Raw genomic sequence first — 25,422 nt, forward strand, 5'->3', positions numbered from 1 at the left:
ATGGTCTGGGGTTAGGCCACTTCGGGGTAAAAGAAGTTCTGACAAAATGTCAGACCCAGAGATAAGGACAAAACAAATAGAATTCAAGATCTTTAATCCAGCATCATGGGCATACACACGCCTTGTTGGAACTGGCCTTCCCACCATTCCTAGTGCTTATAAACCTTTGCCCTGACCGTTAGAATTCAAGCCAAAGCGCGTCAAGCTAAAGCGGGGGTTTGCGCAGGGTTCTACTAAGCTCTCATCACCCTAGGTGGTGTTACCATTTCTTGGGTTGTGTCTCCTCCAGTTCTTGACCTTGGTTGCTTAGTAACTAGCCAATTCCCAGACATGCCATCCTGCCTCCCGATAAGCCGCAAGCAACGGGATGCTTCAAAGGCAGCACAGCAAAGCAGAAGCATAGCATTATATGAATTAGATACATATGCCAAAAGGAACAAGCTGGAATAAAACAAAATGGAGGGAGTCTTGACAAACATATGCATTCCTGATGGGCTTTTCACAAGGTGGCCTCAGATGCTGATACATCTACATTGCAGGGGGTGGGCAATCTATTCTTCCCCAGTGTAAATGTTTGCTGTTTAAGGCCAGGAGGAAGCTTTCCTGTTCTTTTCGGCTCTCTTCCTCCCAGAGGTCTGTGGGACACATGCTGGGCTGGAGCCACTCCAGGAAAGATGTGGCCAGTGACATTTTGGAATAGCCAGAAACAAAGGGCTCTCACAACAAGCCAATCTTAAGCCCAACTGGTAATCACACTGTAGCTGGACAAGCAGGAAGGCATCTACTTAACTGTCTCCTTTGCTATTTTTATCTGCTTCTGTAATAAACTATCTAATGTGTTTTCTCTAAAAGTATCTGAATTTTATGGAAGAGTTTGTCTAGATAGTTTATTATTTATACCGTGCCTTTATCCCCAGTGGGGACCCGAGGCAGTGGACATCCTTCTTCTCACCTCCATTTTATCCTTACAACAATACTGCAAGGTAGGTTAGGCTGAGAGCGTGCAGCTGGTCTGAGGTCACCCAACAAGCTTCCATGGGAGAACTGGAATTTGAACTTGGGAATTGGAATGCCCAGATCCTAGACCATTATACACTATCTTTCAGTCAGTTTAAAGTTTGGTTACACACATCCCTGAATATGACCAATGCTCAGATTAGCAAAGGGAATTTAAAATTTGTAAGGCAGGCAGGTTTTAAAGTAGCTCTTCCCTACGGTGTGTGTAATTCTGCGATGTCCACGTTGGCCTTTAGAGAGCTGGTGATGGCAGCGGTGAAATTAATTCCAACCTATAAGTTAAAAATAATTGTATAAAATGTGACTGTGTCAAAATGTCCCAGGAGGACGTTAAAAGCAGCAAAAAGCAGATAATGCTGTCAAGATGATCTTCTACAGGGCATCTGTGGGCGCTAAGATATGCCGCGTTTCAGGAATCATTTCTCCCTCATTTGCCCCTTAATAGGCAAATTTCAATAATATATACATATTTATGCAAACACTGAATAAAAAAAATGTGTTTACACATGAAACAGTCCCCCACCAGGAATAAAGCAGAGCAAAAATCACAGGAAACGGAGGGCAGGAGCAAAAGCCATAAGCATCTTGGGGCCATGAGAAAATATCTGTTTCACTGTTTTCAGTAATACTGGTAAAATAGGTAATGACACATGATCATCCCCATATTGCAGATGAGGGCACTGAGACTAAAATGACTGGGTGCATGTCAGAAACCAGACCAGCAGAAGCACTCAGCCACTCCTTTTCGGAGTATAAATACTTTCCATCTTTCCATCAGTATAAATACTTTCCATCTATCATCAATACCAAAATCTCACCAAATGCAGATGTTTCTGATAGTCTCTCCACATGCAGACCAAATGTAGAGGCACCTGACCTCCTGGAGGGGGACCAGGTATGTGGTATTTTGGAGATTCTTTAAGGTGCCACAATGCATGCCCCTCTAGAATGACTGCAAGATCTGCACTCAGAGCTGACACATCTCCATTCACTTCAGCAGAAGGAACAGTTCTATGCGTACATCCCTAGAAGGTTTCAGTACATGCCAGGGCTTGTCAGAGTTCCACCCTGGCTGCTCTTTTCAATCTCTGTTCTCAGCCTTGGAGCACACGAAATAAGAGAAGAAGAAGATGAAGATATTGGATTTATATCCTGCCCTCCACTCCGAAGAGTCTCAGAGCGGCTCACAATCTCCTTTATCTCCCTTCCCCACAACAGCCACTCTGTGAGGTGGGTGGGGCTGGAGAGGGCTCTCACAGCAGCTGCCCTTTCAAGGACAGAGTCTCAGAGCGGCCTACAATCTCCTTTACCTCCCCCCCCCCACAACAGACACCCTGTGAAGTGGGTGGGGCTGGAGAGGGCTCTCACAGCAGCTGCCCTTTCAAGGACAGAGTCTCAGAGCAGCCTACAATCTCCTTTACCTTCCTCCCCCACAACAGACACCCTGTGAGGTGGGTGGGGCTGGAGAGGGCTCTCACAGCAACTGCCCTTTCAAGGACAACCTCTGCCAGAGCTATGGCTGACCCAAGGCCATGCTAGCAGGTGCAAGTGGAGGAGTGGGGAATCAAACCCGGTTTTTCCAGATAAGAGTCCGCACGCTTAACCACTACACCAAACTGGCTCTCCAGCAGAAGTTGCCTCTCAGCAGACAAGGGTATTTCCCTCTTCATTGGGTATCGAGAGGTCCTACACCTCAGGAAACAGACATGTAGGACCTGTGAGAAGTCCCTCACCAAGTACTCCTGAGTAAGCTTAGGGTCAAGTTAGATGTGACTTATACCACAAGTCAGGTCAGGGTTCTGACCTAAGTACTCTGGAGCGCAGTTGGCTCAGGAGCATACAAAGGGGGAAAAGAGGCTTCAGCATGCCCTGCAGTTTTCTGAACCCAAAACAGCCATGGAAAGACCTTTGCTCTGCTGTGCACAGCTTATGTCAAGATTGGCCCCTAAGTAGACATGAGGTAAGATCAAGGAGAGCCAGTTTGGTGTAGTGGTTAAGTGCGTGGACTCTTATCTGGGAGAACTGGGTCTGATTCCCCACTCCTCCACTTACAGCTGCTGGAGTGGCTTTAGGTTAGCCAAAGCTATCTCAGGAGTTGCCCTTGAAAGGGCAGCTGCTGTGAGAGCCCTCAGCCCCACCTACCTCACAGGGTGTCTGTTGTGGGGGGAGAAGATATAGGAGATTGTAAGCTGCTCTGAGTTTCTGATTCAGAGAGAAGGGCGGGGTATAAATCTGTAGTCTTCTTCATCATCAAGGATTTTTTGTGCTGGTATGGCATACTAGAACAGTTTTTGGCTGATGAGACTTGGGCCAACCATCTTTCCTGGGGCAGATGAGAAGTCATGCCTGCTGATGACATCATCTGTGAGCATGATGGAGGGACCTGTTTACTCTGCTGTGCATAGCTTATGTCCAGATTGGCTTCCATGAGAGCTGACCTGTCACCTTCTCTGCAGTCCCACCAACTGCCTTCTCTGCCATCCTCTTTGCACAGGCGATAGTGTAGAGAAGGCAGCAGGACAGACAATATAATCTGTCATGCCCACTGATGATATCCAGTGTTCCCTCTACGCTGAGTTAGTGTGAGCTAGCTCACAGATTTTTAGCCTCCAGTTCACACATTTTTGCCTTGGCTCAGGAAGGCTAACCCCAGAGCACACTAATTTATGGAGGAGCTCACAACTTTAACACCCATAGCTCACAACTTTAATGTCAGTAGCTCACAAAGCAGAATTGTAAGAATCACAAAGCAGAGCTCACAAAGCTCACAAGACTCTGCAGCTTAGAAGGAACATTGTTTCATCGTCTGTGGGTGGAACAGAGAATACCATCTGTCCTGTCATGTGTACTGGTACCCTTTTTTTTCTACAAAAAAAGCACTGAGTAAGAGAATGGATTTTCCCACAGATTAGTAAAAAGGTTAACATAGGAAGCAGAAGGCAAATGGAATGAAGAAAGCAATGTGGTTCTCCAAGAAACAGTATTAGGACCAGTGAAAGTTAATTATTTATAAGTGGTCTAGAATTACAAGGTGGGTGCAGAAGTGGCCAAACGTACAGAGGACACCAAATTATTCAGGATGGTGAACACCAGAGCGGATTGCAAGTTGTTTTAAGAGGATCTCTCCATACTGGGTGAGTATGCAGGAATGTGGCAAATGAGATTTGGTGTGTGTCAGTGAAGAACGACACACACTGGGGCTCCAAGTTCTGATTTTCCAATGGAATCTACATCAGCATGACTGACCAAGACAGGTCTTAGAAATGCAGAAGATACTGGAATTAAAGTGTTGAAGCAGACTGCATTCATATTGACAAAGACAAATTATCTGCAGGGAATTAGTAGGAACAAGGCTGAAAATAAAACATTACACGGCTAGAGTAGAAACACTTTGCATTATAGTACTTTCATCAATTTTTTTAAAAGGATCTGAAAAAGGCAAGGAAATAGGGAAAGATATATGGAAAAGCTAAGGGAGGTTCAGCTTTAAAGGCTTAGACAACACCAAGACACAACAGACGTTTATAAAACTCTGCACTGAATGGAGCATTGGTCTGAACTAGCTCAGCTTTTCTTAAGTTCTTATGATTTGGAAGATGGGCTTCCAGCACAAAGAATACTGCCCCTGCCTTCTACCCTCAGTACTACAGATCAGGGAAATGCAGTGAAGTTGATGGACAAATAGGATCAGGACAAACAAAGAGCAATACTTCTTTACTCCATGAGTCATTAAATTGTGGAATTCACTACCTGTGGACACAGTAACAGCTACAACCATAGATCACTTTAAGAGGGAACCAGATGCATTTACGGAGCAGAGGTCCATCAATGGCTACTAACTATGGGGAGTAAAGGCACCTACCGGTACTTCACATACAAAAGTAGCGAGCATCCAAGTCCCAGTGCTGGAAGGCATCATCAAGAGAAGGCCTTGGCTTCTAAGCCCTGTTTGTTGGTCCTTCAGAGCAACTCATTGACTATAACAGGATAAGAACATAAGACAAGCCATATTGGATCAGGCCAATGGCCCATCCAGTCCAACATTCTGTGTCACACAGTGGCCAAAAAATCCAGGTGCCATCAGGAGGTCCATTAGTGGGGCCAGGACACTAGAAGCCCTCCCACTATTGCCCCTCCAAGGACCAAGAATACAGAGCATCACTGTCCCAGACAGAGAGTTCCATCAATACCCTGTGGCTAATAGCACTGATGGACCTCTGCTCCATATGTTTCTCCAATCCGCTCTTGAAGCTGTCTTTGCTTGTAGCCACCACTACCTCCAGTAGCAGTGAATTCCATGTGTTAATCACTTTTGGGTGGAAAAGTACTTTAATTTACTAACCCAACTTCTCAATTTCACTGAGTGTCCACGAGTTCTTGTATTGTGAGAAAGGAGGAAAAGTACTGCTTTCTCTATCTTGTCTATTCCATGCATAATCTTGTAAACCTCTATCATGTCACCCCTCAGTCAACATTTCTCCAAGCTAAAGAGCCCCAGGCACTTTAACCTTTCTTCATAGGGAAAGTGTTCCAGCCCTTTAATCATTCTAGTTGCCCTTTTCTGGACTTTTCCCGATGCTATAACATCTTTTTTGAGGTGTGGTGACCAGAATTCTACACTGTACTCCAAATGAGGCCGCATCACTGATTTATACAGGGCCATTATGATACTGGCTGATTTGTTTTCAGTTCCCTTCCTAATAACTTCCAGCATAGCACACTGTCTTGACATTTTCAATGAGCTATCTACCACAACCCCAAGATCTCTCTCTTGGTCAGTCTCCGCCAATTCATACTCCATCAACTTGTATTTATAGTTAGGATTTTTGGCCTCAATGTGCACTACTTTGCACTTGGCCACATTGGACTACACGGACAGTAGGACAGCAGAAAGATTGTGGGATTCCATTCTATATACACAGATGACAAAAACATTTACAGATACATTGCTCTGTCTTTTGCATATTGTAACTCATCTGCCACTCCACCATGCACACACAATGAAGAAATTTCATGCAGATTGGTAGAAATTACTGAACACATTGGCAAAAATGGGTTGAAAGAGTGCAAAAGAAGCTCGTCTTTCTAGAGCAGCCATATGTGCCTTAAAGGACAGGTGAATGCCTAACCACATCGACTTAATGTGCATGATTCAAGGTGCATACAACACTCTTTGGGCAAGATGAGTATCTCTGGATGGAGCCCAGTGTTTTTTGTCTGGGGAGTTTTGTGTTCTGTAGTCTCGAGATTTGGTTTTGCCAGTGTAATGTACTGAGTGACGAGACGTGTTGAAGGCAACATGTTTTATTAGCGAGTACATCACAAAGCACAGCCACACGGGCCGGGGCCCACTTATGTACATACCCCTCAGTCTGGCCAGGTCCAATCCTGGCCAGTTGAACTTCCCGCCACAGATCTTGATTGGCGGAGCGTATTTGCGGAGCTACATCCGGGGACCAGTGGACTTCCACTGGTCACCTCCGTAGCATCCGCTGTGCTGTAATTTCGGGACTGAACTGCAAGACACAGCACTCCTCCCCCCTAGTTCAAGACACAAAATCTTTCAAGTAGGCTGGCGCCCTGTGTTCCCGGGTCGACCTCCTCGGGGTTACTTGGGGTGTTGGAGCGGCCACCGTGGCTGGCGGGGCGGCTGGTTCCTCGTGGTGGGGTGACGCCGGAAAAGGGCTGTCCGTCACCTGTTGCTGTTCCGGAATCTCCTCTCTGGGGGGGGGGGGTGCTCCCTCTGCTGTGGTGCTCTTCCACCTGCATAATCGGTGCGGCCAGCCTAGGCTGGGCAGCTTCCAGGGGTGTTGCTGTTAGTCCTCCCCCGCTTCCCCAGTTGCTGTCGGTTCTTGCGGCAATGTGCGACGGCGCAGCTGGTCAATATGCCTCCTTAGAATCTGGCCCCCCTCCGACCAGACCTCATAGGAGCGGGACCCGGTGACCCGCAGCACCCGGGTGGCCACCCACTCCGGCCCGCTTGCAAAGTTCTTTGCGTATACCGGATCCCCTGGAAAGAATCCCCTAGCGGCTTCCCTGGTTTCGGGGGAACTGCGGAGGTCCATAGCCCGGTCAGGATGCAACCTGTCTAGCCTCGTGATCAACTTCCGCCCCATTAGTAACTCGGCAGGGCTTAACCCGGTGACGGGGTTGGGGGTGATTCTGTTATCAAATAGGAAGGCTGTCAGGCGGTGATCCCAATCTCCCTGTACAATGCGACCCAGGGCCTCTTTAGTGGTGCGCAGCATGCGCTCTGCTTGGCCGTTGGTGGCTGGATGGAAAGGGGCGGACCAAGGGGCGGATGAGGTACCGATTCAAGAACTCCTGGAATTCCCGGGAGGTGAACACAGTCCCGTTGTTTGTGATGAGGGTCTCGGGATTCCCATGAGTGCAAAAGATCCTTCGCAAGGCTCTGACCACCGCCGCGGTGGAGGTTGAAGCTACGGGAATCACTTCCAACCATTTGGTGTATGCATCGACTAGAATAAAGAATATTTGGCCCTGGTATGGCCCCACAAAGTCTAGGTGTAACCAGGACCACGGCCTCCTGTTGGACTCCCAGCGGTGGACAGGGGCACTGGGCGGATCAGGCCAGGACTCTTGGCAGGGTTGGCACCTCTGAACCCACCTTTCTATCTCTTCGTCCATCCCCAGACACCATACATAGCTACGTGCCAGGGCCTTCATACACACTATCCCTGGGTGTGTTTCGTGTAGTGCTTCCAGCACTTGTTTCCACAATGGGGGGGGGGGAACCACCACCCCGCTACCCCAGAGAATGCACCCTTTATGCCTGGACAATTCATCTCTGCATGATACGAATGCCCTGAATTCTGTGTCCAGTTTGCTCTCGGGCCACCCCCTTCCCACCCAGCGTGCGTGTCAGAACTTGTATCTTTACTGCTGGTCCCCTATAATGTGACCAATGCTGCAATGTATTTTTACTATGACTTAGAACTGCTTTGTTACTGAACCAAACTGACTCCATGTTGTAACCCTTGCTTGACCCAAAATGCTTGAATAGTAATTAACCTTGCCCCACTGGTATCCAAAATATTTGGGGTTGTAGAATGAGTTATGTTATGTCTCTGCACATTCTCACACTGGGACCCTTTGAAGCCGAGCAGCATGGCCTTCGAAGTAGGGAGGCATCCTCTCTACTGATAGCGATGGTGAGAAGACAGATGTGCCTGTAACGGTGTGAATTGGGGCTTTGTGAGATGTTTGTTTTACGTGTATAAAATTGTGCTGGTGCTGGCTCTCGCCATCACTGTTATCTTGCCTCTTCCAGTGCTTAGTTCTCTTCAATAAAATCCTAGCTTTGTAACCAAGTATGGGATCCGTTTGAAGTTCTTAAGTTCTGACATTATAACAGTGATCCCATTGTTCGTGGCTTATCTGTACTGGAGGCTTGGCCCGATGGCGGCAAAAGTGCCAGACGACGGAGAGCCCACCACCCCAATAGAGGACCCGCCGCTCGACCCAAATGTGACGGGAGTCCGGCGCAAGATTAAGGTCCCAGCGCCTTTCTCGGTCGACGCCGCGTTCCCAGCCCCGCGGACCTGGAGCCCACGGAAGTCCACGGCAGCAATCGACGCCGCGGAGCAGCGGTACCGAAGCATGCTGGGCGAAGGGGGAGCCGGAGACGGCGACGGCGACCAAGAGGAGGGTCCGGAGCCCCGAGGGGGAGACGACCAGATCCGGACCCTCCGCAACGACTTATTCGACTGGGTCCGGGAGATACACGACGACGTGCATCGATCCCGCGTGACGATGGCCGAGGAGTTGCAGCAGAACCTGGGCGCGATCTACGACCAGCTCCGCACCTTGCAAACTGCGGTCCTGGGAGTCCCGATAGGAGGGCTACCGCTGGGGCAACCGCCCGTAGCCCTGCCGGCTCCGCCGGCCCCAGCGCCGCAAGCTCCGGCCGCCCCGGCCCCACCAGCTCCGGCCGCCCCAGCGCCGCAAGCTCCGGCCGCCCCGGCGCCGCCGGCTCCACCTGCCCCGGCGCTGCCGGCCCTGCCCGCTCCAGGGGCCCCGGTGCCACCCGCCCCGATCCTGCCGGCTCTACCGGGCCCCGCGCCGCCGCCGGGGGCGCCGCGAGCCCCGGGACGGGCCGAGGGTCGAGGAAGAGAATTGAAGATTACTTTCGATGGGAATCCGGAGGACGTGGAGTACTTCACCATACAGTGCGACACGTTCTTCACCCACTGGGGTGCGGATTACCCGACCGAAGCCAGCCGAGTGTACCACATCGCGTCCCGACTGAGAGGCGCGGCCCGCAAGTGGTACGTCGGGCTTTTTATGGGAAGAAAACCCGAACTAGCTACGGTGGCGGGGTTCCTGCACGCGATGCTCCGCCAGTATGGCGATCCCCTACGGGAGGAGAAGGCTGTCGCCGCCCTTCAGCGCATAGAGCAAGGCAACCGCTCCACCCGCGAGTATGCCACCGAGTTCCTGGGGTACTGCGCGGCGGCAAGGGGATGGAACGAGGTCATGAAATATACCGCGTTCATCAATGGTCTGAACCCGACAATCCTCGACCGCTGTTACAGTCAGGGGAGACCCGACACGTTGGTCGGATGGATCCAGCTGGCCGGAGAGGTGGAGACCAACCTCCAACATGTGGGGATGCGACGGCAGCAGCTGGCAAAGAAGGCGGCGAAACTCACACCGACTAAATCCGAAGGGAGGAAGACACCGGCGACCTCCACCCCGTCTCCTGCTCGCAAGTGCTTCAAATGCGGAGACCCAAATCATCTCGCTGCCAACTGCCCAGTGAAAGTGGGTGCCGCCCCACCCACGGCGAAGACAACTACCCCGGGGCCGAAGAAGAAAAAGAGCGGCCGCTCGAAGGAGCCCAGCCGGGGCTCCGTCGCCACTTCCCTGGCGACTGACGAGGATTTTACCACCAAATTGGCTACCATGGAAGAATCGACCGAAGAGTCGGACGACACCGAGTCGGCGGGAAACGACAGCGACCTGCTTTAATGGGTGCCGCAAAGCAGGTCCAGCAACAGCCGGCACTCCTCACGGTGAGAGCAACAGGGGGTTTACTTTTTATGGCCGTTACCCTCCTCAACCCTAACCTAAAGAGATTCATGCACGCCCGAGCACTGATCGACTCCGGGTGTAACCGGGAACTGATCACCCCCCGCCTAGTTGAGGCGTTGGGATTAGCCACTTCCCCCCTACCACAGCCGATGCAGTTCCAGCAGATGGACGGGGGGCCCATGAGAGGGGAGCCATGTGCGTTAGAGACTCAGGCAGTCCCGGTGGGAACCGAGGAGCATTGGGGGATTGAAACTTTTGTAATTGCCCCCTCTTGCTCTTTTGACGTGGTGATGGGCTCGTCTTGGCTCGCCCGCCACCAACCAGACATAAGGTGGGAGGAACAAATCGTCCGGTTCCCGGATTGGAGGTGTGAGCATCACCACTGGCGCCCCGAATGGGGGCCGCACGCTCCTCCCCAAAACATGCGGGCTTGCCTCACTCTCGAGGAAGTCGCCTCGATCCCCAAGGAATACCAAGATCTAAGATTAGCGTTTAGCGAGAAGGAAGCGGACGAGCTACCGCCCCACCGCCCTACGGACTGTGCCATCGAGCTGATCCCAGGGCAACAGCTTCCCAAGGCGAAACTGTACTCCATGGGTTGGGCGGAAAAAGCTGAACTCCGAAAGTTTTTGGACAAGAACCTTAAGCGCGGCTTCATACGGCTGGCCACTGCCCCCCATGCCGCCCCCGTCCTCTTCCGAAAGAAAAAGGACGGGTCTCTTAGGCTCTGCACAGATTTTCGTGCTATAAACGGGATTTCCATGTCCAATGCCTACCCGATCCCGTTGATAAAGGATTTGTTGAACACCGTAGCAAAGGGCAAAGTATTTACAAAGCTTGATCTCCGAGACGCGTACTTCCGCGTCCGCATCAAAGAGGGGGACGAGTGGAAGACAGCGTTCAACACCCCCCTGGGACAATTTGAGTACCTAGTCATGCCCTTCGGACTGCAGGGAGCCCCTGGTGTTTTCATGAACTTTATCAATGAAGTGCTACGGGAATTCCTGTTTAAGGGGGTGGTGGTGTACCTTGATGACATCATTATCTATTCACAAGATCTAAAGTCTCATGTACCCCTGGTCCGAAAAGTGTTACGCACCCTTTGCAAACACAAACTGTACGCTAAATTGTCAAAATGCGAGTTCCACAAGACCGAATTGGACTATTTGGGTTTCCGGGTGTCGGGGGAGGGATTGGCTATGGACCCCGCAAAGGTCCAAGCGGTACTAGACTGGGAACCCCCTCGAACCCGCAAGCAGTTACAAAGTTTTATCGGGTTCGCTAACTTTTACCGCGATTTCATTAAGGGGTTTGCCACCGTCATGCTCCCCCTCACAGAACTTCTCAAAACCAAAGGGAAGGGTGAAGAGGCGAAAAAACCGGGCGCACGCCTAATGTGGACGCCTGAATGCCAAAAAGCTTTCAGTGAACTAAAACGCCTCTTCACCTCCGAACCCGTGTTGGCTCATCCTGACGAGCGGAAACCCTTCGTGGTCCAATGCGACGCCTCCGACGCCGCAGTGGGAGCCATACTAATGCAGAGGGGGGAAAATGGGGTGCTCCGTCCATGTGCCTATATCTCAAGGAAATTTTCCAACGAACAAAGAAATTGGTCAGTCTGGGACAAGGAGGCGTTTGCAGTCATGTTTGCCCTGAAAACTTGGCGCTCCTGGCTCGAAGGAGCGAGAGTGCCCTTTGAAATCTGGACCGATCATAAAAACCTTGAAGCCCTCACCGGGCGCCGCAAAATGACTGCAAAACAAATCCGGTGGGCAGGTTTCTTTGCTAAATTTGACTTTGTGCTGAAACACATCCCAGGCTCGAAGAACTTTTTAGCAGACGCCCTCTCTCGCATGCCACAACACGACAGTCTCCGGGAGGAGGTAGTGGACTCATTAATTTCCCCCTCAGCCATCTCGGGGGGGGGGTCACTACCCGCTCAGGCAGGCAGACCAGCCCTCCGGATTCAGATCTGCTGCCTCGATTCCTCTCAGAATACAACCAGGAAACCGACCGCCCACCCAACTTGGTTAAAGCCGAAAACGGGCTCTGGCTGCACAATGAAAAAATCTATGTACCCGACCCCCTCAGAAAAGAGGTTTTGGAGCGCTGTCACTCAAGTCGCCTGGCCGGCCACTTTGGCTATGTCAAAACCCTCAACTTACTCAACCGCCAGTTCTGGTGGCCGAAAATTAAGAAAAATGTCTCTGAATTTGTTCTTTCATGCCCCACCTGCCTCATGGCAAAAAGAAGGGGGGGTAAACCCCCAGGCCACCTGGTTCCACTCCCTACCGCCACCAGACCGTGGTCGGTAGTCTCCATGGATTTCATTGTCGAACTCCCACCCTCACAGGGCAAAACAGTCATCCTGGTCGTAGTCGACACATTTTCTAAGCAAGCCCATTTCATCCCATGTAAAAAACTACCCACGGCCAAAAAACTCGCCCAGCTCTTTTTCACCCACATTGTACGCCTACACTCATTCCCGGACAAGGTCATTAGTGACCGCGGGACACAGTTCGTTGCCAACTTCTGGCGGGAGTTCTGCAAACTAGCTGGTATCGAGCAGGGGCTAAGCTCTGCCTACCACCCCCAGTCGGACGGACAGACGGAGAGGGTTAATGGTCTTCTGGAACAGTACCTCCGCTGCTTCATTAACTTCCAACAGTCCAACTGGGTGGACCTCCTCCCTTTTGCAGAATATGGCTACAACAACAGCCTCCATAGCTCAACCAAAACCTCCCCTTTTCAAATCATCAATGGTTACGAGGGCAAACCGTTTCCCACTCTCACCCTCCCCGCCAGCCCGGCCGAACCCACTTCCTGTCAGCAATGGTGGGAGGGCCTCCGTGAAGGCTGGAAGGGTATTCAGGAAAACCTGGAGGAAGCGAAAAAGGCCTACAAAAAGCAGTTTGACAAAAAGCACTCCCAAGAGTGGGACTTGAAGGTGGGGGATACAGTTTTTCTGTCCACAAAAAACCTTCCCCTTCCCCAGGCCTGTCGCAAACTCGCACTGAAGTTCCTGGGCCCATTTAAAATAAAAAGGGTAATAAACAAAGTGACCGTGGAACTCGAACTGCCCAAATCTCTAAGTAAGATCCATCCTGTTTTTCATTGCAGCTTGCTTCGGAAAGACCCTGGTGCTACGTCCTTCCATCCCAGGGCCCCACCGCCCCCTCCGACGACAGTGAGGGGTCAGAGTCACCATGAGGTCCAGGAGATCCTGGACTCCAGAGTCAAACGGGGGAAACTGTATTATTTGATCAGGTGGAAACACTTCCCCCCGAGCTGTGACGAGTGGGTCGAATCTCAGAATGTAGCCGCTCCGCAACTGCTGAAAAAGTTTCACCTACTGTACCCGCACAAGCCCAAGGCAGGCCCCGCGGGAGGGGGCGCTTAGGGGGGGCAGTATGTCAGAACTTGTATCTTTACTGCTGGTCCCCTATAATGTGACCAATGCTGCAATGTATTTTTACTATGACTTAGAACTGCTTTGTTACTGAACCAAACTGACTCCATGTTGTAACCCTTGCTTGACCCAAAATGCTTGAATAGTAATTAACCTTGCCCCACTGGTATCCAAAATATTTGGGGTTGTAGAATGAGTTATGTTATGTCTCTGCACATTCTCACACTGGGACCCTTTGAAGCCGAGCAGCATGGCCTTCGAAGTAGGGAGGCATCCTCTCTACTGATAGCGATGGTGAGAAGACAGATGTGCCTGTAACGGTGTGAATTGGGGCTTTGTGAGATGTTTGTTTTACGTGTATAAAATTGTGCTGGTGCTGGCTCTCGCCATCACTGTTATCTTGCCTCTTCCAGTGCTTAGTTCTCTTCAATAAAATCCTAGCTTTGTAACCAAGTATGGGATCCGTTTGAAGTTCTTAAGTTCTGACAGTGCGAGGATGCGGTCTCTACCCGTGGCCCTAGCTACCGCAGCGGCGTGGAGGGGCTTCTCTGGTAGAGTCTCTATAAGCATCACATGGTGAGCAGGGGCAGGATCCGGGTCCATGGAGGGCAGCGGCAGGTGGCTGAGGGCGTCCGCGTGTCCCATAGCTTTGCCGGGGTGGTGTACCAAGGCATATGTGTACGAGTTGAGGAACTGGTTCCAGTGCAGGACGCGCTGTGACAGAATTTGCAGTGTCCGGCGGTCTGGGGCGATCGTGAAACGCTTACTGTACAGGTAGTCGTTGAATTTATGCACACCTGCCACTATTGCCAAGGCTTCCTTGTCTATCTGGGCATAGTTACGCTCCGCAGGGGTCAGGGTCCTTGAATAATAGGCCACGGGAACCTCCATCCCATCAGGGAGTTGGTGCCCCAGAATGGCGCCCACCCCGTATGGGGAAGCATCGCAAGCCAGAATCACTGGTAAGGATTTGTCAAAATGGTGGAGCACATCATTGGAAACTAGGAGGTCCTTGATTGCCTGAAAAGCGGCGGCCTGCTTCTTTCCCCAGACCCACGGGGCGTTTTTATCGAGGAGCCTATGAAGGGGTTCTGCAATGGCCGCTTTGTGGGGCAAAAATGAATGATAAAAATTTAATAATCCCAAGAAACTTTGTAACTCCGTCTTGCACATGGGAACCGGGGCGTGGACTATCGCTCTGGTCTTGTCGGGTGGATTCCCGTGGCGTCTACTGCAAACCCCAAGAACTCTACCCTCGATACCCCGAGGAAACACTTCTCCCGCTTTACTTTAAGTTCCGCCGCCTGGAAACGGCGGAGTACCTCACGTAGACGGCTGCTGAACTCCTCAGCATCCGTGGTGGCGATCAAATTGTCATCAAAGAACGGTTGCACCCCGGGGATCCCTTTGAGAAGAGAATCCATTATGCTCTGAAAAATCCCCGGAGCCACACTAACCCCAAATTGCAACCGCCACACCCGAAAAGCTCCCCTGTGAGTCACAATGGTCTGGACTTCTGCTGTCTCGGCGTCCACCGGGAGTTACTGGTATGCCTGGGCCACGTCCAATTTCCCAAAAACCGTAGAGCCTGCTAGGGCTGCCAGTACGTGGCTGACCACCGGAACGGGATATGGGTTGTCCTGAAGTGCCTTATTTATTGTGCACTTGTAATCAGCGCATATGCGCACATCTCCATTCGGCTTCACTGGAGTGACTATGGGTGTTTCCCATGCAGCATAGGATACTGGTTCTAGCACTCCCTGGGTCATGAGGCGGTCCAGCTCCGCTTCTATTTTTGGTTTAAGAGTGAATGGAACTCGCCTGGCCTTCAGCTTTATCGGTCTCACATGGGAATCGAGGGGTAAGGTGATGGGAGGCCCCTTGTAGCACCCCAGGGACCCATCACACACTTCTGGGAATTCCCGGCACACGTGCTCGAAATTTTGTGTTCGCATCTGCTGCACCCCCACTATTTGAATACCCAGCAGCTGAAACCAGGCCAGCCCCAGTAACGTGGTGAGCTGGCGTTTGACCACGAGAATGTCCAGCTTGCCCTTAAAGTTCTTAAACTTTCCCCTTACAGTGGCCCAACCCAAAATCTGTACAGGGGTTTTTTGGAAGTCCCGCAGTATGAAGTCCGCCGGTCGCAGATGGAGCCGGGCACGGGGACAAAGTTTTCTTAGACACTCCTCCGAAACTGTGGAGAGGGAGGAGCCCGAGTCCAGCTCCATTAGGCATGGAGCTCCCTCGATTAGGACTGACACCCTGACCTTATCTGGGGTGGTGAGGGGCAAGTTCATTACCTTCAGGCTAGTCAATGCAGTCGAGCAGGCATCGGTCGAGTCGTGGTTGGTGGACTGGCGTCTGAAGGTGGCCTTGGCCCGGCAAGCCCGCGCTATGTGGCCCACTCTTCCGCAGTTCCTGCAGTCCACGTTGCGGTAGGGGAAGTCCCAGCGCTCGTGTGGATCCCCACAGCTGGTGCACTTGGTGTTGGCTGGTCTCTCTGTCGCTCATGGTCGCATGGGCGCTCTTGGCCCCATTCCTGGTTGGCGACGTAGCTGGTTTGCCTCCTCCTCCTCTGGGTTGCCTGGTGCCATCTCCTCCTGGTGGACGGCTTCCGCTCGCGGGTTGTTGTAAGCTTTGGTTGCTCTCTCGAATGCGGTGGCTTCATTGAAGGCGAGTTGGAGGGTGAGCTCTTCCTTTGCGAAGAGCTTTTGCTGCAGTCTTTCGTCTCGGAGGCCCCAGACGAAGCGATCCCTCAGGGTTTCATCCAGCTTGTCAAAGCTGCAGTTTCCTGCAATTTGGCGGAGGGCAGCCAGGTAGATGGCAGCTGTCTCTCCCGCCCCTTGATCCCTCTTGTAGAAGAGGAATTGGCGGGCGATGATGGAAGGCTGGGGCAGGAAGTGCCCAGTCAGGAGCCTGACTATCTCCTTGTACATTTTCTCCGTGATCTTCGCAGGGCCCGAGAGACCCTTTGCGATCTCGAATGTGGCCTCCCTGTAGACACTCATGTCTCTCTTAGGGCTGTCGTCCTTAATCATGTTCGCTCATAGGTAGCAGTCGACCCGCTCCGTGTAGGTCTCCCACCTATCGGGGTTGGCGGGGTCAAACTCTGCCAGGTGGCCCATCGCCCCACTTGGGTTAGCCATGGCGGCGGCGGGCGCTTCTGAATTCATGCCTTCCTCGTCTCCGGACAGGTCAACGAAGTCCCGCTTGGGGAGTTACCTGGCTAGGGTCCCATCCTCGTCGCCACTGTAATGTACTGAGTGATGAGACGTGTTGAAGGCAACATGCTTTATTAGCGAGTACATCACAAAGCACAGCCACGCGGGCCGGGGCCCACTTATATACATACCGCGGAACAACCCTCAGTCTGGCCAGGTCCAATCCTGGCCAGTTGAACTTCCCACCGCAGATCTTGATTGGCGGAGCGTATTTGTGGAGCTACATCCGGGGACCAGTGGACTTCCACTGGTCACCTCCGTAGCATCCGCTGTGTTGTAATTTCGGGACTGAACTGCAAGACACAACAGCCAGTTTCTTCCCTTTCTGGAATTTTGTCTGTAAGCCACAAAACACATTTAACAGTGGAATTATTATCTAATTTGTTAATTAATGATTGCAGTCACACTGTATTCTTAGGGCTTTCATTCATGTAATAAAATAATTATAGATAACTGATCTCTCCAGCCTTTATTCCAAGCCAAAAAGGTCTCCAAAATAAAGAGTTGCAAATTAATTCATAAAACAAATCCCAGCAAATAAAACATTTTGTGAGCATTAATTAGGCTATAATTATATGCTAGAAATGGAGACAAATTATGCCAAAAATGTATCAGTCCTTCACCCCATCTCTCCTGTCTGCCCAGTACAGTACTTAATACAAAAATCTTACCTGGGAAACCAATAAGATTTTCTTTTACCCACTTCATTGCCAGTAAGCAGTCTTCCTCATCTGTAAGAACGAACAGGTTGGAAGGGACCACACCAATGTATTTTTGTTTACAGTTTTGGAAGACCTCTCTGTTGGTGAGCAGTTTTCTGATATCTGCACCAGTGGGACATGGGACCTATATTAATTAAGAGGATCAGGGATTAATAGTAGTAGATCAATTAAATTGAGATCATGGATGTCATTCACTGTAAACCCACATACCATGGAAATAAGAACATTTAACTGTTAAAGTACACTTCTAGTGTTCAAAGCATTTAATCTTACAGAGCTGTTCTGTACACGTTCACTTGGAAGTAAGTCCTGCTGAGTTCAGTAGGGCTTTCAGCCAAGGGTGCATGGGAAAGCAGTTCCAGAAGTCTTTACAGTGGGCCCAGAAGACAGGGTAACATTGCTGGTCTCAAACTTTAAGTGGGAATTTAAGGCTGGGAGAAGGACAAGTAGTCCAAATTGAGGCTCTGGCTGCCAGACCCAAGTTCCTCACCCTCTGCATAGCTGAGGCTGCTTGTAAGAGGAGGGAGATGCCACCTTCCTCTCCACTGCATCTGGGCATCTCCAGGATAGCATCAGAAGACTTAGTGGGACAGTGACAAAAGGAACTGACCCTGATTCATCTGACCTGAGAAAGGCTTTGAAGGAAGCCTGGTCCTGATACCAAGCTGATATAATAGAATCATAGAGTTGGAAGGTACCTCCAGGGTCATCTAGTCCAACCCCCTGCACAATGCAGGAAACTCATAAACACATCCCCCTAAATTCACAGGATCTTCATTGCTGTCAGATGGCCATCTAGCCTCTGTTTAAAAACCTCCAAGGAAGGAGAGCCCACCACCTCCCGAGGAAGCCTGTTCCACTGAGGAATCGCTCTAACGGTCAGGAAGTTCTTCCTAATGTTGAGCCGGAAACTCTTTTGATTTAATTTCAACCCATTGGTTCTGGTCCTAACTTCTGGGGCCACAGAAAACAATTCCACACCATCGTCTAGATGACAGCCCTTCAAGTACTTGAAGATGGTGATCATATCACCTCTCAGCCGCCTTCTCTCCAGGCTAAACATCCCCAGCTCCTTCAAGCTTTTCTCATAGGACTTGGTCTCCAGACCCCTCACCATCTTCATCACCCTCCTCTGGACCCGTTCCAGCTTGTCTATATCCTTCTTAAAATGTAGTGCCCAAAACTGAAGGCAATACTCCAGGTGAGGTCTTACCAGAGCAGAGTAAAACGATACTATGACTTCACGGGATCTGGACACTATACTTCTGTTGATGCAGCCCAAAATTTGCCTTTTTAGCCATCACATCATACTGTCAACTCATGTTCAGCATATGGTCCACTAAGACCCGTAGATCCTTTTTGCAAATATTACTGCTAAGACAAGTCTCCCCCATCCTATAATTATGCATGGGATTTTTCCTACCAAAATGCAGAACTTTACATTTATCCCTGTTAAAATTCATTTTATTGGTTTTAGTCCAGCTTTCCAGCCTATCAGGGTCATCCTGTATCCTGTTTCTGTCTTCTTCTGTGTTTGCAACCCCTCCCAATTTGGTATCATCTGCAAATTTAATAAGCATTCTCCTATTCCTTCATTCAAATCATTTATGATGATGTTGAACAAAACAGGTCCCAGGACAGATCCTTGAGGAACTCCACGTCACTCCTCTCCAAGAGAATGAGGAACCATTCACAAGCATTCTTTGGGTGCGACCTGTCAACCAGTAACGGTAACAGGATCCAAACCACATTTTACCAACTTGTCAGCAAGGATAGTATGTGGAAGCTTATCAAAAGCCTTATTGAAATCAAGATAAATGATGTCTACAGCATTTCTCTGATCCAGCAAGGTAGTCACTTTCTCAAAAAAAAGAGATCTGGTTAGTCTGACATGACTTGTTATTGAGAAACCCATGCTGGCTCTTAGTAAAATCATCTTGCTGCTGTCTGTCTTTTGCCCACCCATCCCTTGAATGAAACACAACAGTTTATTATGAGTTAAACTGGGATGTTATTTACATGTAAGCTGATCTGCACTGCTTATTTAACTTGCTTAGTATGGATTGTATTCTGCTTGCAACACAAGCTTCCTAGCAGGGCAAAACCACCCTGGCTCAGAGCCAGGTTCAGAATCCTTCTGAACTTTTCTCCTCATGACCCACGTGTGAGAGCGTAGAGGGGATAGAGGAGCACAGTCCATCCAACGACTGCTAAGCCTTAAGGCTCATCATATGTCCCCTAACCCCAAAGAGGTCCCCCTCTGAGCCACCCAGACTGTGGAGCTGATGGGCACCCAATTTGAGGACCCTCCCCGCATTGCTGATATTTTGGGTGCTTGCCAACTCTAAATCCGCTCAACCCGTGCTCATCCAACTTCCTGCCTTGTTGCTCACATGCTATGCTAACATTGCAATAAACCAGTTCTCAAAATTAGAGAGCAGGAGACTTGTTTGGTAGAACTGTAAACAGATATATTCTGTTGATGTTGCAGGGTGTAGAAATCCACACAGGTATTAGCAAGTATTACCAGTTGTAGGCCATGAACCAGAAACAGTCAGTGATACCAGACTGAACCACATAACCTGGTCCTCAACAGGAGCTGGAACAGGGCATGTGGTCACTAGTAACCCACGTATAAGGGCTTTTGACTTGGAAGAAGAAGAGGATATTGGATTTATATCCCACCCTTCACTACCTAAAGGAGCCTCAGAGTGGCTTACAATCTCCTTTCCCTTCCCCTCTCACAACACCCTGTGAGGTAGGTGGTGCTGAGAGAGCCAGCAATCACCGCAGTCACCAACAGTGAATGGGACATAGGCTTTATACGTGTGTGCGCGCGCGCGCGTGTGTGTGAAGTGCTGCCAAGTTGCTTCCGACTTATGGTAACCCTATGCATCAGTGTCCCACAAAATGTCTTGCCATTAATAATAATAATAATAATAATAATACTTTTTATTTGTATCCCGCCCTCCCCGCCAGGGCAGGCTCAGGGCGGCTCACAACATACAAATGTAGTACACAATAAAACCATACATAGTGATTACAATTATAATTATAAAATCATTAAATCAATTTACAAGTTGTATTAAAATTAACATTGTGGTCCTATAACTTAGGTCTTTAGTAAAATTCAGTGGCTAAAAAACATGTCCAGCAGCACTTTCTTGGCTCGGTATTAGGTGAAGGCTATTTTGAAGAGGTAGGTCTTACAGGCCCTGCGGAATTGGTCTAAGCATCGCAGGGCTCGTACCTCCTCCGGGAGTTGATTCCACAGCAGTGGAGCTGCGATGGAGAAGGCCCGATCCTGGGTGGTCTTCAATCTGGCCTCCCTTGGCCCAGGGATATTCAGCCGGTTCTTTCCAGCTGACCTCAGCGCTCTCTGGGGCTCATATGGGGAGCCATTCTCAGGCTTTGCAAACTAAGGGCCACTATGGCTATCTTGATGGAGTCTATCCATCTCATGTTAAGTCTTCCTCTTTTCCTGCTGCCCTCAACTTTTCCGAGCATTATTGTCTTTTGTCGTATACATAACAGCCTGCAATAAGGTAAGTCTAATCAATGGAGGCCCTTCAGCATGTTCTTATGCCACATACCCAGAGATCCCCAAACAACAACAAAACATAAACAAAATAATAAACCGTTAATAAAATTAATAGAAACAAAACAGAGATCGTGTTTGCCAGCCAAACCAGTTAAACACAAACCAACAAAGAGAAAGGGGAGCGGTTAGGGGGTTCTATTTGGATTTTGGTTATATATTGATTTTTTTTACTTGTTTTTTGTAAGCCACCTTGAATGAGAAAAGATAGGATACGAATATTTTAATAAATAATAAAGAAATACGTTTTTAGTGCTTATGAAGCACCTGTCTTTGTAAACCAAAAAAGAGCCTGCCCTGCCTTCTACCAGATCTTTCCAACAACGCAGAGGAATCGGTGCAGTAAAGATCCCGCTTCTAGCTGTCCAATGCCGTACCCTTTTTTTGAAATTGCTTATGAAGTACAGCACCAGGGCTTTGAACAAAGCTGCCTTTTCCTTAATCAGCACGTTGGTCCAACAAGCTCAATCTAATCTACTCAGACCGGCTGCAGCTCTCCGGGGTCTTAGGCAGAGTTCTTTCATAACACATGTTACCAGATCCTTTTAAGTAGAGATGCTGGGGATAGAACCTGGGACCTTCTGCACACAAAGCAGATACTCTACCACTGAGCCATGGAAAGTGTATGACAGAATGGAGCCATCTGACTTTTATGTGTGATTCTTTTAAGTCTTAAAAATGCTCTGGGCTTTCATAATACACCCAGTTTCCGTGTGCTGGGGTTGTCACAGATAGACTGGCAAATACCCAGGCATTCTTTTGTCCTGCTTAGAGCCAGCTCCAGCTGAGCCTTCCCCCTGCCTCCAGCTTCTAACACTATCCTTGGGACAGGCAGCAGCCAGGCAGCTTGTGTCTTTTCTCTTCCTTCCACCAACAGAGCTCTCAGAGGGAGCAGCCAGGCCCTCTCCTATAGTTCCTGGATCCAGCTCCAGCCAAGAAAAATCTCCAGTATGAGTATTTTGTAATGAACTTTCAGTAATATTTTGTATTAGATTTGGATTGCTGGAGGCCTCCTTGAATTCTAATTTTTGGCTGTGATGCAAGGCAAGATATACTAAGCAAATGTTGATGCTGGACATTGCTCTCAGTCTCAGTCCAAGAGGTCTATTTCTATCTCTGGGCTTTTCCACATTCTCATTTTCCTTGCTTGTAAGTTCCTATTTCTTTGGGGATTGTTCCTTTTCCACGCGTTTTGCTCTCTCTCATGGTTGATACTTTATTGGTTTACATCCAGCATAAAAACCTGCAGCTTAAATCTAAAGTTAAAACCAATGTAATATCAAACCAACTACTAGAGAGAAGAAAACAGAGTGGTGGAATAGGAAAAAAATCTCATGAACAACAAGGACTTACAAGCTAGGAAAATGAGAATGCAGAAAAGCATTCTGTCAATGAGAGTTTTTCGCTGGAAGTCTGGCTATGAAATGTTGGGAATATGAGGTTTGGTCTATTAGGAAGTGCTTCGCAAGTTCCACTGAAATTAAAGGTAGTTGTGCAACAATATTCATACATTAAAGAAGGGTTACAGAAGAGGACTTCCCAGTGGTCCATGCCTTTCATAATCATCCTTTGTCTCTTGCACTTACTTGCAGCCCAATCCTATGCATGTCTGCTTAAGTGGAAGTCTAACAGTGTTCAATGAGGCTAACATCAAGGTAAGAGAGCATAAAACTTGCAGCTTCAGTAACTGACCTTCTCTTTGTTATTTGGAATAGCCAGGGCTGGTATGACCCAATAGGCCAGGTAGGTGGCCACCTAGGGTGCCACCTGGCTGTTGGGGAGCAGCACCCCCTCCCTGCTCATGCCCCACTGCCCCCTGTGCGTTTGCCTTAGAGGTGTTTGGAGCCCTCCAAGCGCATCTGAGGCGAGCAAATGCGCTGTGCCTAAGCACAGACCTGGAAGAAGGCTGAGCAGGGGTGGTGCGTTTGCAGCTCCGAATGCCTCCGAGGTGAACATACGTGCCAGCTGCTGTCCCCACTCAGCCCCTTCTGTGTCTGCACCAAAGCATAGACTGGAAAGGCTGAGTGGGGGTGTCAGGGCAATGTGTGCCCCCTTCCTGTGGTGTGGAAAACCCTGGCACCAGCCCTGAGAGTATCAGGTTAAAATACAGCAAACCTTACCTGTGGCACATGACTTACTTTAAATTACTCTCCCCTTGTGCTTTTTTATTATTTCAGATGTGAAATATATAGGGATGGGCATGAACAGCATTTTTGCAGTTTGGTTCATGGCCAAACCACAAACTGAACCATGAAACCAATTTGTAGCAGTTTATGACCCCTGATTTCTGTTCCTTGCTGCTTTTTGTGGGGGAGAACTCCTGCTTTCTGGTCCCTGCAAAATGTGGCAGGAGCAGAAAGCAGGGGTTCCTCCATGAAAAGTGAGTAGAAAGCAGGGGCTTAAACATCTTACAGCCATTTAAACCCCTGCTTTCTGCTCCCAGAAAAAAACAGCTGAAAAGCAGGGAGTAGACAGCCTTCCTTTTGACTCCTCGCCCACTGCGTTCTGCTCTTCACAAATTGCCACAAACTGTCTTAACATTCATGGAAGTTCAAACCAGGTTTGATTCCCCACTCCTCCACTTGCACTTGCTGGAATGGCTTTGGGTTAGCCATAGCTCTGGAAGAGGTTGTCCTTGAAAGGGCAGCTGCTGTGAGAGCCCTCTCGGCCCCACCCACCTCACAGGGTGTCTGTTGTGGGGGGAGAAGATAAAGGAGATTGTGAGCCACATTGAGACTCTGATTCAGAGATAAGGGTGGGGTATAAATTTGCAATTCTTCTTCTTCTTCATGGTGGCTCTTCAGTTTCGGTTTGCAAACCACAAACTGGCCAAAATTCCTCACAAGCTTAGGTTTGTAAGTCGTTCATGCCCATCCCTCAAAATATACTTCCCCCCCTGTCATTCATTGATCAATGTCACCTGATACTGCTGGCCAGTGCAGAGAATGAGATGATCATATGGCACTTTCCTTTCCTTGGAAACTATGACGTGCTTTGCAGATCTATCTATGCCAGTCATTTTTCCAACCACAACATTAACCCAGGAACAAAGTGACATCAGTGCGTAATCGTCATCATTAAAACAATGGCTGCAAGGAAAGAACAAAAGACATCTTAGCAGCTAACAGCAAAGTATTAATCAGACATCCAGTGACCTGGTTGAAAGCCCCTAGAGGATTGGGACTCCACTGCAAGGAGAGGTAATGAAAGTCCACAGTGAGAGATTCTTAAAACGAAGTGTTTTAAAACCAGCCCAGCATTGGCTGGGGAACACAGTGCTGGTTGTGGAAGGTGGACTCCTTGCATAACCAAAACGGAACTCTCCTTTAGGGGTTATGGAGGTTAGGGTATGGGATAGACAACCTTAGGGCTGGCAATGCCCCTGAGAGGATGGTGACGTCTAAAAATATTGGTTTCTGCTGCTTCCAGCCGTAATACCAGCCCTTTGCCCTTAGCGACCCCAACAGGCGAGTTGGGGAAGGTGCTGACAGTTGTTTGGTTGTCAAACGCACCCACTGTCCCCAGCCTATGCTGTGCCAAGACCTGAGGAATCTGTAATCAATAAAATTTTGGCCTGATTCATAGAACCACGGAATCACAGGGTTGGAAGTGGCCATAGAGGCCATCTAGTCCACCCCTCGCCCTCAATGCAGAATCAGCCTACAGCATCCCTGACAAGTGTTTGCCCACCTGCTGCTTAAAGACTCCAGTGAGGTGGAGCTCACCACACCCTAAGTAGCCAATTCCACTGTTGAATTATTCTTCTGTAAAAAAGTTTTTCCTAATATCCAGCTGGTACCTTTTCACCCTTAATTTAAACCCATCAATGCAAGTCCTATCCTCTACTGCCAACAGAAACAGCTCCCTGCCCTCCTCCAAGTGACAGCCTTTCAAATACTTATAGAGAGCCATCATGTCCCCCCTCAACCTCCTCTTCTCCAGACTGAACATTCCCCTCAGCCTTTCCTCACAGGGCCTGGTCTCCAAGCACAGCGTGTCTGTGTCATCCTCCTTCTCCCCACCCACCACTGACTGGTACTCACTCCAGACACAAACCCGCAGTGAGAGATTCTTTAGTACACAATACCTTAAAACCAAGTGTTTTCTGTTAAAAGTAAAATAAATTGCTTTGCACTGGTCACAAGGTTAACTCTAAATCTAAGCTAGTAAAAATGCACCTGAAGGCCAATTCACACTTGAAATGTGAATGCGTTTGCTACAGATATGCCCAAGATTCACAGAGCATTTCATAACATAGTGTGAAGTGGAGAAATTAGCTGTAAAACGCAAATGGTTGTGATCGCTTCATGCGTTTTGTCAGATTTTATTGATTTTCAGAGCATTTTAGAGGGTAAATTGAAATATAAGAGTGTGAAATGAAGACACCTGTTGTAAACA

At 49.3% G+C, this 25,422-nt stretch overlaps 1 protein-coding gene across 1 annotated transcript in view; it reads right to left on the minus strand.

Moving 5' to 3' along the window:
• The window catches only part of CFAP61 (cilia and flagella associated protein 61), a 297,694-nt gene that overhangs the window by 101,217 nt on the left and 171,055 nt on the right, over window positions 1-25,422 (minus strand). The window contains exons 18-19 of the mRNA XM_060253782.1: window positions 23,945-24,113; window positions 17,376-17,550 (exon numbers count right to left, since the gene is read on the minus strand). Coding sequence (XP_060109765.1) covers window positions 17,376-17,550; window positions 23,945-24,113 — 344 coding nt within the window. The remainder of the gene's footprint in view (window positions 1-17,375; window positions 17,551-23,944; window positions 24,114-25,422) is intronic.

This window comes from Heteronotia binoei, chromosome 14 (assembly GCF_032191835.1).
Source record: "Heteronotia binoei isolate CCM8104 ecotype False Entrance Well chromosome 14, APGP_CSIRO_Hbin_v1, whole genome shotgun sequence".
In the NCBI taxonomy this organism is placed as follows: Eukaryota; Metazoa; Chordata; class Lepidosauria; order Squamata; family Gekkonidae; genus Heteronotia; species Heteronotia binoei.